We start from the raw sequence: 20,071 nt of genomic DNA, 5'->3' as shown, positions 1-20,071 counted from the left end.
TAAAGACCCACATGACTGCATTCTGGACCAGTTGGAGAAAACATGGTGTTGACATGGTATTAAAACATAAGTGGTTAACGTATCAAGATATTTTGGAGTTTTCAGAAGAAGAGTTGGTTCTTATATGCCACTTTTAGTTGAGTGTGGGAGAGGACTGACCTTTGTGACATAGTGGTTATAGATGAGCTTTCCAGAGCCATGTCTTCAGATATGTGAAGGGAAAATCAGACTGGAGACTCTTCTTAGGGGGAGAGTACACGGCAACCAATTCCTCCCAGTTCTGTGGCCCTGCTCCATCTGTCTCCATTTTTTTACTGTTGATATAATGTTATGTGCCACATGGTTGCCCCTTAGAAGAAGAATAGCTGGATTTTTGTACCCTGCTGTTTACTACCAAAAGGAGTCACAAATTGTTTACAGACACCTTTTCCATTCATTTCTCCACAATAGACAACCTGTGAGGGATGTAGGGCTGTGAGAGGTCTGAGAGAACTGGGAATATTCCACAGTCACCCAGCTGGCCTCAGTTGTCTCTAAGCAGTTTAAAATCACCTTCCCTTCCTCTCCCCATAACTGTCATCCTGTCAGGGAAGTGGGGCTGAGAGCTCTGTGAGAACTGAGAACGGTCCACAGTCACCCAGCAGGCCTCAGGTGTCTCTTGGCAGTTTAAAATTGCCTTCCCTTCATCTCCCTTCCTCTCCCCATAACAGACATCCTGTCAGGGAAGTGCTTTGTGAGAACTGGGAATGGCTCACAGTCACTTAGCAGGCCTCAGGGTGGTTTTAAGGGTGGAGTCTAGGAGGAGGGGTTTTAGGGAGGGGAGTGATGTCACTGGGGTATAATGCCATTCTGTCTACCTTCCAAAGCTGGTATTTTCTCCAGGACAAGTGAAATACATTTTTAATTAAATCAATAATAAATAAGCTATCTATGTAGCTTGGAGATCAGTTATAATTCTGGGAAATTTCCAGCTCTCATCTGGGGACTGATAACCCTAGTACCTAGCCACCATGCAGCCTGGCCTGACACTATCCATCACGTAGCATGGTCAGACTTTCTTGAGGAGAAGCTATGAGAGATAGGGAAAAAGGGAAAGCTGTAAGAAATGGTGACAGAAAAAGTAGATTGGCTGGTGGGTGGAAGGGGAGATGGTAGCAGTCCAAGCAGTGGGAGCCACCACCCAACTAAAACTTACCCAGCACTAACAGTAGCCACCATGTAGTTGTGCCTGGTTGGCTTGGTGCTGGTAGCCACCATACAAGTTGGACTGGCATAGTCCTGGAGGCCATTGTACAACTGAGCCTGGCCTTGTGCTGGCAGTATTATGCATCTCAGCCAGATTTTTCCTGGGGAAACTCTGCTAAGAGTAGGGAAGGAAGAAAAGCTGGAAATGGAGGGGGGCAGAAAGGAAGATAGCTTGGTGTGTGGGAAGAAGCAGGAAAGGGGAGAGGTTGTGGGGAAATGCCAGGGAAAGGAGAGAGGAAATAGTGGAAAAAGTGGATACAGGGAAAATCAGATACCACTGCAAGTTCTTGTATGTCCCCCATTTGTACTTATGCTAGCTATCAAAGTGAATTCTATTGATTGACATCAATAGATTAGGTAATTGTGAGATGCAATATTTATGCAGGCCTAGGAACCCTTTGTAACTGATTCTTCTGTGAAGATAATTAAGGGTTGCTAGGTAGTATACAGACACTCACATTCTGTATGCTTTATTCATAAAGAGGAACAGATTTTTCTGGAAAAAATCTCATTATTATAGACCATGGTAGAGTGTAGAAATGCTAGTGCTTTCACTTTTATAGCATGTGCTAGTTCTTAGATTTGAATATACAGTAAAGTTCCATTGAACTGCAGAACAAGTTAATATGGACATATTTGCATGGCATTTGTAATCTAAGAAAATATGTAGGTCTGTAAGAAACAAGTAAGCCAGTAACCCATAATGGCAGTCTGAAAATGAGATAAAATGACACTTAGGAATCTAGGTCCATAAATCTTGCTGTACCCTTTTCCAGTTCAGTGGCAGTTCAGACTCATCCAGTAGTTTTTAAAGTGCAGTTCAGGATTGCTGAGATATGACTGATAGAGTAATAAAACAATGTTTAATTTATTCTTGATAAATTATTTCCTAATTTTTAATAAAATGAATAAGCCCTTCAAGAAATGGATTGTTTGAAGTCCCTACAGAAATCCAGTATGAGTTTATTCATTGTGAACGTTCTGAGACTTAGGACAAGAGTTTGTGTGTATATGTGTGAAAGAGAGAACCAGAGCTAATGATGTATAAATAGCTGAACATAATACCTTTTTACAGTATGTTTCCTTAAGCATATTAGTTGGAATACTTTTAAATAATCAAATAGCTGCTTGATGGTTTTTATACTTGCCTTGTGAAGACAAGTTTGGATAAGAATTTGGTATGGAATTATTTAAAATACTGCATATAAATTAAACATTAAAAAGGTAGATACAGGCTAAGCAGCTCAGTTATAATCTTTGGTTATGCAGTTACTGCCTCAAGGACACTTCATCCATTTCATATCATATGTCGCTCTTTTGAAAGATGAGCACTGGGGTTCAAGTAACATTTCAGAATAAGCAGGAAATTGCATAATTTATAGACCTTTTAAAAATGAAAAACAGACAAACTGCTTTCCATAAATTGAATCTTTCTGTTTTTTCTCTCCCCTTCCCTCTGTTTTTTCTTCCTACAGATTGGAGCACTGAAGGATTACTACCACTTCTACCATAGTAAAACAATTAAAAGGTCAGTTCTCTCAAGTAGAGGTACTCACAGCTTCATTTCAATGGAACCAAAGGTAAGATAATCTATCTGGCAAATCCTATAAAATGAGAGCATCTGCATTTTTAATCTGAAATGTTATGCCAGGAGATGTTTACCTGGATGGCATCTAAGATTACAAGAGGTAACATAGTATCTGTTCACCAGGCTTCTGCTTCAAATTAGGATAGAATGAAGACTATCATATTGATGGCTGTGCTGTTCTAAGGACATCACAACGGTTGTAGTTTGTGGGAACAGTGCATGTTTTTGTAATCCGTACTTCTCTATGTTGAACTGCCTCACACACAGGATAAGCAGTAACTTTTTTTAAATTCCAGAAATATATCATGGGACAATAGGCAATATTGTGATGCTTAAGTTGCACAGCTCCTGTGTTTGCTAGACTAGAGCACACCCTCTGGTCAAATTTGGCAAGCATGTTTGCTCTGCATTCGGAATGAACCCACAAATCTGCTGACGTCAAAGTCTTTCTGATGTTTTAGCATTACTATTGTTTGAGAAATGCTGCATATTTAACCAAGCAAATGGATTGTGAATATAGTTGACATCTAATTTTTACTCCTAAAAAGCAGGTTCTTTAATGGCTTCAGTGCTCCTTACAATTGGCAGAAATGTAACATTCAGCATTTCCTGATATATAGAAGACGGCATTGGAAAAGCTGCATCTGGCTTCCTGTTGTGTAACTCTACAGTTTATATAGGGCACCCATGAGGAGAAAAGATGGCAGCTGTTTGTGGAGTTTTATGTTTAGTATATCAGAAACAATGCCCTGACCTGGACAGCCCAGAGTAGTCCAATCTCATCAGGTTTTAGGATCTAAGCAGGGTAAGCTCCAGCTAGTATTTGGAAGGGACACTACCCAGAAATGCCAGGTTCCATGATATGGAGTCTTGCCTTGAAAACTCCTTTGGGTCACAATGTGACCTGTGATTTGATGGCATAAAACAAAATGAAAATATCAGAAACCATTGACGTTTTGTAAGAATATTTCAGAGAATGTTCTTATTTTTTCTCTTTATTGTCAGCATAACTCTTTCAATCATATGATGCAATCCTTATAACAAATAACAATATTTAGACATAGATTCAGGCGTTGGTCAGAAACAGCAGAATGGAGGTTGAGTCCAGTGGCACCTTTAAGACCAACAAAGTTTTATTCAAGATATAAGCTTTTGTGTGCAAACACACTTCTTCAGATACAAACATGTCAATATTTCAACATGTCTGATTAACCACATTTCTTTATTATCCATCCTATCAGACTTTAAAAAGCCACTCTTTCATTATAGATTGTCCCCAGAAGAAAAGAGGTAACTAGATCCTCTACAAAATTGCCTGGTACAGTAGCCAAAAATGGAACAATTATATCTTCTCTAACTCATTTTATAGTATGTACAAAACCAACAGCACATGAGCTAGTGTCTATTACTCCTGTACCACAGGGACAAAAACAGTCATTTGAAGTTTGTAATAACCTTCACAAATAACTGATGGCAAAACATTACAGGGGCCTAATATAAAAGCAGTTCTATATTTTGGTAAAGTCTGATTTTTATTTAAATTAGTAGAGATTTCATTTGGGTTTTTATTATCCCTTATATCAATTCTTCTAATCACAAATGCTTAGTTACTAAGTTCTGATATCAGCACGTGCTGTTATGTTCAAGCTATTTCAATTTTTTTCTACAAAAATATTCAAATAAGTTTTTCAAGGGGCTTGAAACCAGTGTGGTTAGTATGAAAGACTAGGGTCTGGGAGATGCAGGTTCATATCTGCACTTGTTCAAGCAAGAGTGATGTGCTTTTATTAGTAGTGTAGTCTACAGCAGGCACAAAAACATTTTCTTTTTTAAATTCAGGTAAATTCGACCTGAAATTATTTGGGTATAGCTGAATCACTAGCTTGATATAGAAGAAGAAGAAGAGGTTGTTCTTATATGCCGCTTTTCTCTACCTGAAGGAGTCCCAAAGCGGCTTACAATCACCTTCCCTTTCCTCTCCCCACAACAGACACCCTGTGAGGTAGGTGAGGCTGAGAGAGCCTTGATATTATTGCTCAATCAGAACAGCTTCATTAGTGCTGTGGTGAGCCCAAGGTTACCCAGCTGGCTGTATGTGGGGGAGTGTGGTATCAAACCCGGCTCGCCAGATTAGAAGTCCGCACTCCTAACTACTACTCCAAGCTTGCTCTCTAAATATAGTGATACCCATTTGGTTCCATAGGAGCCCAACAAACACCTGATACTGCAGTGAGCCAGCTCTCTGTAGCATCAGAGGGTCTGCCGGAGAGATGGTTAGATACTGCACCAAATAGCTGACAGTTAAAGACCCTAACCCTACATAGCCCAAGAAACAGTTTATCAGCAGAGAGAAGGCTCTCCATGGATTTCTTGGGGTGTGATTCTGTGTGTGTGTGTGGGGAGGGGCGGTTTGAAAGTCTCTCTACTGCAGAGCCCACTGGCTGGCAATCAGCAATCCCTTTTACTTCTTCTCCTTTGGAAGGGGGGAGGGAGTAAAAGGGAAGGTTTCAACAGCTGCTGGCCATTTCAACTTAACAACTGACTGACAGACTGGTAAAGCTGTAAAGTTTACATGGCTGGCAGTGATTCAGGGTTCCCTATACTTCCCCCCACCTTCCAAAGGGAGGTAAGTGAAAAGTATAAATGAATCATCTAAATCAAAACTTGAATCAAATTGGGCTTCTCTGATTCTGGTGATTAATTTCCTGAGGATCAGCTGTTTGGCAGGATTTTCCCCTGTAGCAGACCCTATCTGATGCTGTGGAAAGCCTCTCTTTCACAATATCAGATGAGTCTGCTGGAGAAAGACCCTGCCAATGTCTAAATATGGACTTTGCTGGAGAGATGGTGAAAGACACCTGAGTGGGATCTTTCTTTCCAGCAGACCCCATTTGATGCATTTTGTCACGCCCCCCCCCAAAAATAAAAAAATCCAAGGATACATTTATGTGAATTGATCATAGAACAGAATGGTATATTGTGCATACTTTTATGATTTGTTAATTGTTATACATGAATTAAACCTATCTGCAAAAAGAATTAATGAAATATTCTACCATAAATCTCATTAGTTTAGCCAGTTGGTCTGATAATTGAAGGGGTAGACCAAGGAGGAAGGACTTTTATCCTTTTTCCCTTGTACAATTTTCCTGCTGAAAATTTGTCTTTGCTGTGTGAAATTATTGATACCTATATATTTTTATATATTTTTCTCTGCGTAGATTATTGAGAACCCAATTTTCCCCTTACATTCCTTCTCTTTAAATTGAAACTTCAGTGATTGCAATTTTACCCGTATGTTGATTAAAACCATCTGAACAAAGAATCACAGAACCTTTAGTCCTTCCTTTAGGGAACTGTGTGAAATGTATTTGGACCTTCATCCATGAACTGTGTAGTTTCACATAAAGTCTCATCGACTCCACTGACTGCAATAAGAATTGCATGTTTACTATTTACAGTACATTTTGCCTCATAAATGTACTATTCTGTGAACATTAACAGATTTATTATTTATGTATTAACTAGCAAGAAAGCTAGTTAATTAACTAGCAAGAAAGCTAGTTCCACTCCAGGGAATGGTAGAGGACAGGAAGGCCTGGAGGATCATTGTCCATGGGGTCGCGATGGGTCGGACACGACTTCGCACCTAACAACAACAACAAGCAAGAAAGCCCATTACAAGCAGGAATTCAATGGGCGCTAGGACCCAGGGGACACCGGGAGGGGCAGATCTCTCTCTCTCCCTCTCGCTGTGTGTCTAGGTGTACCTGCAGCAGAAGGTATAGCAGGTAATTGAGGGTTGGGTTTGTAGGAGGGAAAGAAGGCTGGTGTGCAGTTTGGGGCAGCTTGCTCTGTCTCTCTCTCCCTCTGTCACAGCAGGGGGGCTCTCTCTGTGTCTCTGTTAGCAGCTTGGGGCAGCTCTTTCTGTGTCTCTCTCTGCCTTCCTCGCAGCAGGAGCGATAGGAGGGAATGGGGGCTCTGTGTCTCTGTCGTGTCTGAGAGGAATGTGGCAAGCGTCCAGGGAGGGAGGGCAGGAGCTGTAGGGGCAGGGCCACTCAGGGTGCAGCCAGTGTTGCTGGCTGCATCCTGATTGGCCCTATTCCAACTTGGATAGTCGGACACATTCCACCCCCCCCCCCCAGGCTATTTCACAAATATATAGAGGAACCATGGATAAGAATACTTTGAGGTTGATGCAATTGTATCTCTCACAAAGTAGCAAATACTAGCTATATAGCCCCCTCCACTGAAAGAGTAGTTAAGATTGTGATCTTCCATGCCACTAGATCTGGTATCAGCTCCACAACAGCAGTGTGTGCACAATGATATTGTCCTTCCTGATGGGGCTGTGGTAAGGGTTACTGAGAGAAAACATGTAAAATGCTTTGAGCACCTGAAATGTGAAATACAAATGCTGCCTTGCCATGAGATGTCTAACTCAGGCAATGGCTTTGGATAGTAAATAGATTGATATGAAACATGGGGCACTCTTTCTACTGGATAATTTTTCAGAGCAAGCCTCTCTGCATTGAATTGAATTGCACAAGAGCACACTATTATTGCTTATATAGTCCCTATTCACATGAGACTTCCCAGTGGATTGTGGCTCACATTACATAGGTTAAGGGAAGGCAGCATCTACATTTTCCAACTCAAATCCTAATATGTATTTGGTTGGTCCATAATGTTGGATTTGGTTGAGTGTTTTTTGAGGAGAATGTCTAGAGTGAATTATAAAACTCTTACCTATTTCTTAAATGATTGTTTTATCTTTGGTTTTATCTTTGGTTCTTATATAATTGTAAAGAGCATTGTTATCCAGAGCTTGTTTATCATAATGCTCAGTTAACTGGTATCTTCTAGATGCCACCTCAGCCAACGTTCCTCCAAGTCTTTGAGCAACTCCTGCTTCTTTTGCTGCCCCCCTTGACTCTACTGGACATAGCTGGTCTTCTGTTAGCTAGTACTGACAGCTGTCATCATACCCAGACGCTTCCTTCTCTTTCAGCATTGTACTGAGTTGTCAGGAATCAACTCTGTGAGGGATCTTGCCCAGCTGGCTCCTTGTTTGCTTTATAGGGAGGCTTTTTTGTTTAGGGGAAGGGTCCCACCTAACCTGTAGGGCTATTACTATGGTGTTTCCAACAGGGTTTGGTCACTGCAGATTCCTATGGGTGGTGGCAGGACAGAGCATTAAGCTGGAATAGTCTGCACATTTGATTAATCAGCAGCCCCCATTATCCATGTGTGTCAGAAAATAAAGCCTTTACTGTGTATAAGATACAGGCCATGAGATATTCAGAATAATTCTGAATGATTACTTTAGCTGAAGTACTTCAGATAATGGTTTGTATTGCTGCAACTAGATCAGCATGCCCTGTGCTATGTGGACTAGAGCCATGAGTGTCTGCCTTTCTTTTTAAATTTTAAACTCCATAATCCAAAAATTAAGGTGTACAGTTGCAGTGAATCAGGAGCTTCTGAGCTTGCTGGAAAGGTCTATCACAATTGAAAAACAAAAACTGCCTTAAGAGAGGCAGCTTCTAATCTGGCAAACCAGGTTTGATTCCCTGATCTTCCACATGGAAACAGCTAGCTGACCTCTCACAAAGCAGCGTTGTTAGGGCTCTCTCAGCCCCACCTACCTCACAGTGTGTCCGTTGTGAGGAGAGGAAGGGAAGTTGATTGCAAGCCACTTTGGGACTCCACCAGGTAGTGAAAAGCAAGGTATAAAAACCAAATCTGTTGCTGCTTCTAGACAGGGCTAGACATGGTCATGCCGGGCAGTTGCCTGGGGATGCCATGAGCATAGGAGCCCCATGCTATTCTATGTGTGTATTGATAGTTTATGACATGTTTGTGTTGAAGATTTGATTAATAATAAATAATCCATAGTAATTTCATACTGTGCCATCTCCACCTGTATGGTTTACCATTTGAGTGCCATTTAGAAGAAGAAGAAGAAGAGTTGGTTCTTATATGCCGCTTTTCCCTACCCAAAGGAGGCTCAAAGCGGCTTATAGTCGCCTTCCTATTCCTCTCCCCACAACAGACACCCTGTGGGGTGGGTGAGGCTGAGAGAGCCCTGATATCACTGCCCGGTCACAACAGTTTTATCAGTGGCGTGGCGAGCCCAAGGTCACCCAGCTGGTTGTATGTGGGGGAGCACAGAATCGAACCTGGCTTGCCAGATTAGAAGTCCGCACTCCTTACCAATACACCAAACTGGCTCTCATTTATATGTTGATATTTTTGTTTTTTTCACATTTGTGTTGATTAATTTTTGGTGTTCAGCATGTTTTTAAATGTTTAACATTTAAACACTGATTTTGTTGGGGGTACCAATAAATATAAGTTTAATGTTATGAATAATTTATGTTTTTATTTATAGTTGTTTTCTTTGAATGGTTGTCCACTGCTTTGCTCAGGGCCTATAATGCTGTTAAGATGGCCCTGCTACTAGACTCTACTAGAGAAGCAGATGTACCTACAACTTTACAATGATTCATTTCCACTTACTGTAACAAATAGATTAGGATGTGAAATATGCTCAATAGGACTGTACTTTGAAGAAGAGTTGGTTCTTATATGTACTCTAAGCCTTTTTTACTTAAACTGTTCATTACGAGCAAGATGGACTACAAAGGTGGGTTATCACTTTGAGGCTGGTCTGAGCTACAGCATGTTGTGGAAAAAGTAATGATATCCACTTGTGCATTTTACCTTGTTATCAGGCCATCTCAGAAACTTAAACTCCAAACAACAGCAGGTATCATGTTCCAGCAAGTCAAACTGTTGATAGGCATTGTCTAGAAGGCAAATTAAAGTATTTTAAAATTTAGGCTTTAAAACATAGGTTACGGTTCCATTGTGGTGGATGTAATGGAAAATTGGTAAAATCTAAACCTTAAACAATGGCATTGATATGGCAGGATTTTTTATTGTGGCATTTATGAATTTACTGTAATTCATCTCTTAACTATCAGAAAATATTTATACAATATTTTTCTCAACTGTTCAAGTCTGTTTACATTTATTACTTCCACTATACTTATAGTATAATGACTGGGGAAGGCACTGGCAAGGCCACCCTGTATTGAGTCTGCCAAGAAAACGCTGGAGGGCGTCACCCCAAGGGTCAGACATGACTCGGTGCTTGCACAGGGGATACCTTTACCTTTACTATACTTATACCAGCCCTTTCAAGTAAATTATTATTCTTACATGGATGAGATGATGACAAAGGGAGACAATACCTTGCCATATATCTTTGGGGAAGTTCTGACTGAACTAGAACTAGGAACTTGTAGCTCATAGTCTTAAACACTCAGGTATTAAAGGCGGAATAAGAAGCTTCACCCTTCCTAATATAGCTCTCTGATGTCCCCTTCCACTGTCTAGAAAGTCTAGAAAGAATGCAAGTGCAAGGCAAACTGCTCTCTATTTTCAGTGATGTCTAGTTTGGAAAGAGACTGTCCGAGATGGTTCAGACTAGCCCAATCTCATCAGTTCTTGAAATTTAAGCAGGATCAGCTCTGATCAGTACCAGAAGCTCAGTGGGGTCAGCCAAGGTCAGGGTAGTTACACTGAACCAGGGAATGACAAATCACCTCTGAATGAGAACCCTATAGGTCATTCTAAATCAGCTGTAATTTGACAGCACTTTCTATTACAGTTTGGGAAGGAAGAAATCCTGTTTCCCAACCTGTAAAATTGTCACAACACCCTATTTATAATGTTTTCCTAATATTCCCAAATGCTGGCAGGAGCTCATGGGAATTGTAGTCCATGGACATCTGGAGGGCTGCAGTTTGACTACCCCTGTGTTAGATTGTCCAGTCAATGTGTTCTATGAAATTAATGGATTCCTAAATGTTTTCAGAAGCAAACTGCATGCTACATGTAAGAATGTGTAACAGTCATTAAATAGCTTCAAGGTAGAGTAATTGTGTGTGTTTGTTTTGTTTATAGTTCTAAAGAAACAACTGATATCAATTTTTGCATTCTTAAACAAAAAGTCCAATCTGAAATATACAGTTTACAAATATACAATGCACAGAATACTTTCTCTCTTCCACTTCAGCAAGAAAACGAGTTGTTGTCTGGGTTAGTATTAGGAACAACGAGCAGTACCATGCATCATAATGATTTTTTTTAATTATGAAGAGGAATGGCAATAAGAGATAATGGGAAGGAGGAAACACAAGGAAGCAGAGACGGAAGTTTGGTATGACTGATGAAATTCATTCAATCCATCCCTGAGTCACCATTTCCTTTTAGAGTCTGTCTCCAAGCCACCATGATGTATATGGCTTTGACTTGTGAATATCACAGTTCTAGTTGTTTTTCTTTTCGAAGGAGATCACACAAATATGAAATCTGCCATTTTTGGTTTAGCAACCGGCAGAATTGCAGCAGCATTGCTGCTTTGGTTTTGAATCCAGATCAGAGTGATGGTAGCCGCTTAAATGTTTGCTGCCACATGCATCATCTGCATATTTTTAGCTAGAGTGTTTTGTAATAGGCTTCAGAGAAATGAGACCATAGAAATCAACATAAATTTAGGCACATGGAAGACATAAATAAGAGAAGAGATACTTCTAAGCCACTTGGGAGATGATGATAGTAATTGTGTAGCAACATATAGCCTCCCTTTTATTTTAACTATCATTACTTCTGACAGATTTCCAGATATTAGAAGAAATGGTGGATTATGCTGGGGGGGTGGGGGTGGAGCAGGCCATTATTATGAGGTACAGGATGATAAAACATGGGTGTAAAGAATCTGATTTAGGGTCTTTCCTTCAAAAATTATATTTCAACTAGTAGCGAAGCCTGTTGCATGCTGTAATGCAATGGATGCTATCTCATGGTTTGGTGTGGATTTAGTGCCTCACTTATTTATTTATTTATTTATTATATTTATATAACGCCCTCCCCGGAGGCTTGGAAGATGGCAAGCCTAAGAGGAGGTCTCCATATGCACAGCTATCCTGTCCCAAGTCAGGTTCATGGACACCTAGGAAGTGTGGAATTTGAGGACATGAACCTATATCTATCTGGCAATCTTACCTCCTCTCTGCAATATTTTCTTGACCTGATATGTGGCTGGTTGGGTGGCTACGGAGGCATTATACCCTTTTGAGGCCCCACTTTCAAACCTCAAGGAATATTTCCAGACCAGAGGAAACCAACCTCCAGGTAGGGCCTGGACATCTTCTGGAATTACTGCTCATCTCCTGACTATAAAGATCAACTCCCCAGGCAAAAATGGCTGCTTTGGATGGTGGACTCTGAGGCATTGTAACATTTTGAAGTCCCACCTCCAAACCTCAAGGAATATTTCCAACCCAGGGGTAGCCAACCCAGGAGGAGGAGGGAGCCAGGCAGGATGGGGAGAGGATGAAGACAGATGCTGGAAGGCCTTACAGGGGCTTAACTGAGGTACAGGAAAAATGGGGAGACGGAGGAAAGAAGGAGGACTACCAACCACAAGTACCCCTAGACCCCCAAGAACAAATACCTCAACTTCCTCTTTGAAAGGGAGCTGTCCCAGGGATGGCCCGTGGCAGGAGTCATGTGACATGGAGCGTGGCCATCTGGCTGGTGTACCGCACACCAAATGCACATCCAGATGCCCTGCCTGCCCTGCTAGAGGCGGCCACCACCTGGACATTACAGTTCCCTAGACCAGTGGTACCCAAACCCCGGTCCACAGACCGGTACCGGTCCATTGATCAGTCAGTACCGGGACATGGCTACAGCTCGTCCTCCTCCCCGGCTGCTGCCTTGGGGTACTTGTGGATTGTAAACTAAACATGAGCAGGCAGTGTGATGCAGCGGTAAAAAAGGCAAATGCCATTTTGAGCTGTATCAACAGGGGCATCACATCAAAATCACAAGATGTCATAGTCCCATTGTATATGGCACTGGTTAGACCACACCAGAAGTACTATGTGCAGTTCTGGAGGCGTTACTTCAAGAAGGACGTAGATAAAATTGAAAGGGTACAGAGGAGAGCGATGAGGATGGTCTGGGGCCAAGGGACCAAGCCCTATGATGATATGTTGAGGGACTTGAGAATGTTCAGCCTGGAGAAAAGGAGGTTGAGAGGGGACATGATAGCCCTCTTTAAGTATTTGAAAGGTTGTCATTTGGAGGAGGGCAGGATGCTGTTCCCATTGGCTGCAGAGGAAAGGACACGCAGTAATGGGTTTAAACTACAAGTACAATGATATAGGCTAGATATCAGGAAAAAAATTTTCACAGTCAGAGTAGTTCAGCAGTGGAATAGGCTGCCTAAGGAGGTGGTGAGCTCCCCTTCACTGGCAGTCTTCAAGCAAAGGTTGGAGACACACTTTTCTTGGATGCTTTAGGATGCTTAGGGCTGATCCTGCGTTGAGCAGGGGGTTGGACTAGATGGCCTGTATGGCCCCTTCCAACTCTATGATTCTATAATTCTATGATTCTATAATATGCAGATGACACCAAGCTCTTCCTCCTGATGGATGACTGCCCTGACTCTCACCCAGAACCCTTAGCCAGATGTCTGGAAGCAGTGACAAAATGGATCAAGCAGAGTCGCCTGAAGCGGAGGTCCTGTGGTTGGGTAGGAAGTGTGTCTGCCCATCCTGGGCAAAGACGGAGGTCCTGTGGTTGGGTAGGACGTGTGTCTGCCCATCCTGGATGGTGTGCAGCTCTCAGCAGCACACTCCACCAGGAACCTGGGCGTGATCCTGGATGCTTCCCTTACAATGGAAGCCCAGGTCACAAAGGTGGTGCGGCTGGCATTTACCACTTCTGCCAAACCAAGCTACTAGCGCCCTACCTGGACCCAGAGCACTTAGCCATAGTTATCGATGTGACGGTCACCTCTAGGCTGGACTTCATCCTTGATCCAGAAACTATAACTGGTCCAGAATGCTGCAGCCAGTATTCTCACTATTCTCATGGAGATTCCACATCCGGCCGGTACTCCAACAACTTGGCTGGCTCCCAGTTGAATTCCGGATTAAGCTTAAGTTTCTGGTAATCACCTTTAAGGACATATGCGGTTTGGGCCCAGTGTATTTGAGAGACCACCTCCCTGCTTATACCCCTATACCCCAGAGAAGCGTGTTGAACCTCAACAAGGGCCAGAGACTTCTCGGTCCTGGCCCCCACCTGGTGGAACGAGCTCCCTGAGGAGATCAGAGCCCTACCACAGTTCCACAGGGCCTATAAAAGGGAGCTCCTCCATCAGGCATTCATTTGAGGCCAACCAACTCGGAACATCTGCTGGTCTCCCCAGATGCTCCCTCCCATGACTGAAATAGACCCCGTAAGGGGCTTTGGAACCTTCAGTATGTTGTGAGAAGTACAAGACACATTTCATTATATTAGGCATTATATTGTATGGTCTTGCTAAGAAAGAATATGTATGTATATATGTATACCTTGTATATATCTATACCTTGCAGTTTCCTTAATCCTACTAATCCTACTAATTCCTTCCTTCCTTCCTTCCTTCCTTCCTTCCTTCCTTCCTTCCTTCCTTCCTTCCTTCCTTCCTTCCTTCCTTCCTTCCTTCCTTCCTTCCTTCCTTCCTTCCTTCCTTCCTTCCTTCTTAGGTTCAGGGTGGCTTACATAAAACATCATGAACATAAATCAAAATCTAGTGACAGTAACATAATAGAGGTTCCAAAATTGAACGTAACAGATTATAACAAAGTGTGACAACAACTCTCAACTTTTAACAAGAACCTGTGAGACGTCAGCATGGTTCAGACCATAGAGGGGGATGTTTGGGGAACCAACAGATTTTGTTGAGTTGGCGGACCCCAACCAAATGCCTGGTGGTGGAGTTCCCTTTTACATGCCCTTTAGATGGTGACTTTTTTCACTGATAGCTTGGGGTGAAGCAAATAGTAAGTTTCAGGGTTGCATAAGTGATTGCACCATCTTTTTTAGGTTGACAGATATGTCCTAGACAGGAAACAGAAGAACAAATAAGAGAAACAGAAGATCCAGTTGATGGAGATGTAACCTCAGTTTGTGGGTTCTGTGGGGCAAAGTTTGGAATGAATCTTGCAATAATTTAAAGGGAATAAAACATTTTTAGTTTTCATTTAACATCATATCATGTAATTGTTTGGCTACAGATCTCCTGGGGGTCATCCTGGACGACTGTTTTCCACAAAATGCCCCCTTCTACCCCGAGAGGCCACACCCCTTTCTGATTCATTCTGTTCCTAGCTAGGGATTACAAAGAGAGTCCTGTTAAAATGTTTTTAGAAACAGAAGTCATGTTTTTTAGCACACAAAATGGGATTTTTGAAAAGGTATATTTCTGTGGATATGTAAGGAATAAAGAGAAAAATGTCAAAAAACAGTAATGGAAGGGTTTAGCCAGACTGACTTAAAAGATACAGCATATTACTAAGAAAGAGATATACTGCAAGCATATTTGGAAAGTTCAGAAGGACAGAGACATAAAGAAAGAAGGAAAGGAAAGGAAAGGAAAGGAAAGGAAAGGAAAGGAAAGGAAAGGAAAGGAAAGGAAAGGAAAGGAAAGGAAAGGAAAGGAAAGGAAGACTGCTGTGAGCTGCAGACCTAAAGGGATGTTAGAAGACTTTACTTAGCTTATTTTGCCAGCAAAGACAAGACAGAAGTAGCTATCTTGGCTGAAGGGCTAGTGTGTTTCACATTGATCCAGAAGAGGAGGAAATGGAAACACAGTGTTTTTGGATCAGAATAATGGACAGTGGTTTGAGGGGGAAAAACCTAATTGTGCAGGGCCAGCTGCCATAACATCATTCAGAGATGGATAGAGAATAAGGAAACATTTTGGAAAGAAATGCTGTAGAACACACTGTCTGGGAATGTGACAGCACAAAAGGATATTTTCATAGAGTAAAACCAGTATGTATTATAATTTGCTTTTTAATTTAGGATGAAGGGCTTTTGTCTGCATTTTTAGAGTGGCTGAATGCCTAGTAGATTCAATGTATTTTATTTGCATTTTATTTTTACTTTTTCTCCATTGAGAGCCAAGTATCCTCCATTGTTGTCCTCTCCTTTTATCCTCAGTGCACCCAAGTATGGTATACTTGAACCTGCAGAGGCAGGAATAGTATATTAACAACAAAGAAGATTTAATGAGACCTTTTGGCGAATGGCAGTATATAAATCCAATTATAAATAAATAAATAAATAAATAAATAAATAAATAAATAATTTGCAGTTTGGTTTCAAGAAGCAGATAAGCAACCCAGGTATACAGTTGTTCAGAGGAGAAATCTGACATTAGTTTAAACTTGTTCTTGTTACAGGGAGTCAATTGAATTTTCTTAAATACTTTCAGCCTGGAATGGAGGGCTAAGAGACCCTTGTTCCAGGCCATTCCAAGACGATGTGGCCATTGCCCAGGCCACGGAGGCCGCAGCAGCAAGAGAGTCAAGGCAGGCAACAGCCGAGGCAGGCACTACTGGGTCTGCAAGCCCCTGCTGAGAAGCTCGATGTTGGGGCAGGGAAAGAGGGGCGGGGCTGTGGAGGAGTCCCCGTGGCAAGACTGGGAAGGGAAAGGGTAATGAGGACAGCAAAAAAGATGTCCATTGCAGTCCCTCCCCCACACCCCAGCAGAGGGGGCTAATGGTGGGAACAATGTCCCCAGCAGAGACAGATGACTTGGGGGGGGGAGAGGGAAGAAGGAGAAGGAGGTAGGAATACTAACCTGGTCAGAGCTCTCAAGGATGGTTCACACACTGAGGGCGATGGACAGGGAGGAAGGGGCGGAACTGTGGGTTAAAAAGGCATGCAAGGGGGAGGATAAAAGGGAAGAAGGAAGGCTATGTGGGGTTGGTCGGAGTGGTGGTAGTAAGAAGGGAGGTGGGTGTTGTATCAATCAATGAAGAAAGGAAAATAAAGGCAGGGAAACTGCCCGGTGACATTTGTTGGCATCAATATGAAGATGGCAGAGGGCAGTAGAGGAGTGAAGTACATGCCCAAGGGATAAACAGGCTTTACTGACTAGCAACTCAGCACTGACTAACCTCTGACACTCACAGGATTCCACCCACACCAGCCTTTCCCTCTCCTTTCCCAAGACTGAGACTAAATGGCAAAAGTTCTGCTCATTGCCAGAGGCATACCTAGCTACTGGTACTCTGTTATCTCTCAGAAGCAGAGGTAATCCACCCTGCCATACAGTCAAGCAGAGTTAATCTTCACTCTGTCTACTCTTTTCCTGAACCAAACCTGATCTCTCCCTGCTCTCTCCCTGAGGCAGAACTGAACTCCTGCTGTGTTTCTCTTCAAAATTCGATCCCTCTTCTCAAAGGTGATTGGATGCTGGAGAATACCTCTCCTGGGCTCAAGTGAGTGGCTGTTTTTTCCCCCTTCATGGGCAGAACATCCTTTCTGGCACAGAAGGCAATTACTAATTTTTAATTCTAATGTAGATATTACTATTGTGTTTTTATCAGTAACTAGATCTAAAGCCCATTTTATATTGGAATAAAATGGGCGCTAGATTCCCTCCACACACACACACACAGCAGAAGGCCTCTGCGTGGGCGGGGACGGCATTGGTTGGGTGTGTGAGGCGGGCCACGGCGTGGATGGCCCTGCAGAAGGCCTCGTCCTCCTGGCCGCCTCTGAACGCGGTAGGGTTTTTCGGGGCGGGGGTTGGAAGGGAGAAATGGTGTGGAGGGTGGGTTCGTGCTCGCGGCTCTGGAGTGAGTGGGTGTTGTGGGGACGCCATGTTTGGGGTGTCCTGGGGTGCGGCCGTGGTCGGCAGAGGTGCGGCGTTGCGGCGTGGAAGTCGGGCGATTAGGCGGCGATACTAACTTTGCTCTGTGTGTGTCAGAGTGGGGGTGAGCGTGGGAAGTGTTGAGAAGTCCACAGGGTAGTCCAGGGGGCCGTCCTGGCATGGAGGCGACGGCTTGTCGAAGGAGGGGAGGCGGCAGGCGGCTGGGCAGGCTTGTGCGGCAGCGGCAGTGGCGGAGGTGCATCGCTGGCAGTGGAGCGGCTCGGCATCGGCGTGACCGTTGGCGGGGCAATGTTGGCGGCATTCGGAGGCGCTGAGGGCCTGGCCACGGAGGTCGCTGTGAAGTCGGCGGACAGGCGGGGAAGGCGGTAAATCATGTGGTGGGACTGCAGGCGGCGGCTGCAAGGGACGGGCAATCGTTGTCGGGCTGGGAAGGGTGTGGGATTGCCTGGGCAGTGGTGAGGGTGCAGGGGCAGTCTTCGCGGGGAGTGCTTGTAGGTAGGGAAGGGCCATGGCTCGGTGGTGGGAAAGGAGCAGGGCGGCCGCATCTTCGACGTGGCAGCCCTGCTCGTTTCCCAGCAGCGAGCCATGTGGGGACGGAGTGTGGGCATGGAGTCCGGGGCGGGCCAATGGCCAATTGGCCACTTGGCCCCCGAGTGCCACTCGGAGGGGGCCAATCAGGAGCCGCTTCACTGCTTTATTTATGGTTATTCTTTTCATTCTTTTGTTTTTGACCTGTTCCTAAACAGAACATGCTGATCACTTCTAAATAAGCAAATGATGTTCCCAAGTAAACGCGAAGAATTAATTCATTGACATGAATTTGGGCAACCCCATTTACTGCTTTATAATTGGCTTATGTTTTATTCAAGATAATAGTGGTTGACCTTTTAAATAAATGGTCTGTAGGCACATATTTTTATCATGATAAAGCAAAAAAAATCTAATGAAGATAGTTTATATATTTGTACCACATATTTTGTGAAAGAATATAATTTATTAAAATAAAATATTCTAACTTTAAGCCCATCCATATAATCCATTTAATATCCACCATATTTATTAGAGTGCAATCATATAAGCCACATTGCAAGTCAATTTAATATTGTTTTGGTTTCTTACCTCTTTTCAAATTGACATTCAATTGTCATATAGACTTCAAATATGAGAACATTCTAAGAATTATTTTGGGGTCAAAAACAGCTTGCTATTGAATTATTAATTGTATACTAGAGGCATAACTTGTTGTATCCAGGAATACAATGGTGTTAAATCACCAGCCTCCCCTGGGTGTAGGCAGGCCAGCCAAGGCCTGGAGAGGCGTTGGTGAGCCAGTGGGGGGGAGGGGAGTCACTGGCGGTTAGGCACCCCCCACTCCCAAAAGGTACGCTGAGGGCTGTGGATGTTGCGGTGGGGCTTTTTTGGGGGGGAGAGTTGGTGGTGAGCAGTTGTGCCCCCCTGCCAGCCCCCAAAGGCCCAATGAGGGCCACGCAGGCCCTGGCAGGGCTTTTGGGGTTGGGGGGGAGTCACCGGCAGACAGTTAGTTTTGGGGGGCCACCCTCAAAAAGGCCAGCAAGGGCTCCATTGGCCGTGGCAGGGCTTTTGGGAGTGGGGGAAAGTACTGGCAGACATTCCTGTCCTGCCCCCTCCACCCTAGCATCCCCACCGAGGCCTGGGCTGCTTGGAGTGGGGGCAAGTGCTGGCAGGAGCTGCCTGTCTCCTTCCTCCCTGCTACCAGGCTGGCAGTTCTTCCAAATGGAAGAAGTTGGAAGGAGAGCAATTACTAGAGGTGGGACCTCCTTCCTGATTGATTGGCCATTCATTGGACAGTTGGCCATTCAGGAATTGGTGATTAGGTGATTAGGCGGTGAGGCCAAAGACCTCTTTCTACCACTTACTGCTTTTATTATAAGAGTTACGGATTGTTGATGGCAATTGTCCTGCTTTCCATTGATGCAGGCAATCCTAAGAAAGGCAGCTATGTTATTCTTTTAAGATTTGTGATTTTCTGGGTTATGAACCTGGGGGCTTTATAATTTCACTGGCGCAAAATTGGTAGAGATCGTCTATTGCATCTACTGTTACACCACTATAGTTTGGGCAAGAAAAATGACCCAACTGCTTGGAGACAAGGACAAACACTTAGCTGAGGGTGCAAACAGGATCGTTCAAGGAGTTTTATTTGCTTCTGATGCAGCTCTTGACCTATCCATATTCAATGCATGCAACATTGCTTCCTCTTCGGTTGCACATATATTTCTGTGGCTTTGGGCTTGACAAGCTGACATCTATTACACATCAAAGCCATCGAAACAGTTCTCCTAGAGGAGATAAGGAAAGGTCTCTATAGGATTTTCTTTATGGTTCCAAAAAGGAACAGTGACTGGTGGGCCATTTTAGATTTGAATTGACTCAGCCACTCCGTCAAGGCCAAGAAATTCAGACTGGAAACACTCTCCTTCATTACCAAAGCCATTCAATTGGGGGAT

The 20,071-nt window shown here is 43.4% G+C and overlaps 1 protein-coding gene across 4 annotated transcripts in view; it reads left to right on the top strand.

Annotated features, from left to right (window-relative positions):
- PCSK5 (proprotein convertase subtilisin/kexin type 5) overlaps positions 1-20,071 on the top strand; it is a 290,087-nt gene that overhangs the window by 28,939 nt on the left and 241,077 nt on the right. For all 4 annotated transcript variants that reach the window (XR_013232545.1, XR_013232546.1, XM_077344762.1 and 1 more), the window contains exon 2: positions 2,721-2,825. Coding sequence is in view for 2 of the 4 variants with exons in the window: in XM_077344762.1 (XP_077200877.1) it covers positions 2,721-2,825 (105 nt within the window). In the remaining 2 variants the exon portion in view is untranslated. The remainder of the gene's footprint in view (positions 1-2,720; positions 2,826-20,071) is intronic.

Source organism: Paroedura picta, chromosome 7 (assembly GCF_049243985.1).
Source record: "Paroedura picta isolate Pp20150507F chromosome 7, Ppicta_v3.0, whole genome shotgun sequence".
Taxonomy (NCBI): domain Eukaryota; kingdom Metazoa; phylum Chordata; class Lepidosauria; order Squamata; family Gekkonidae; genus Paroedura; species Paroedura picta.
Note: the sequence above shows the minus strand (reverse complement) of the source record. Positions and strands in the feature narration are given on the sequence as shown.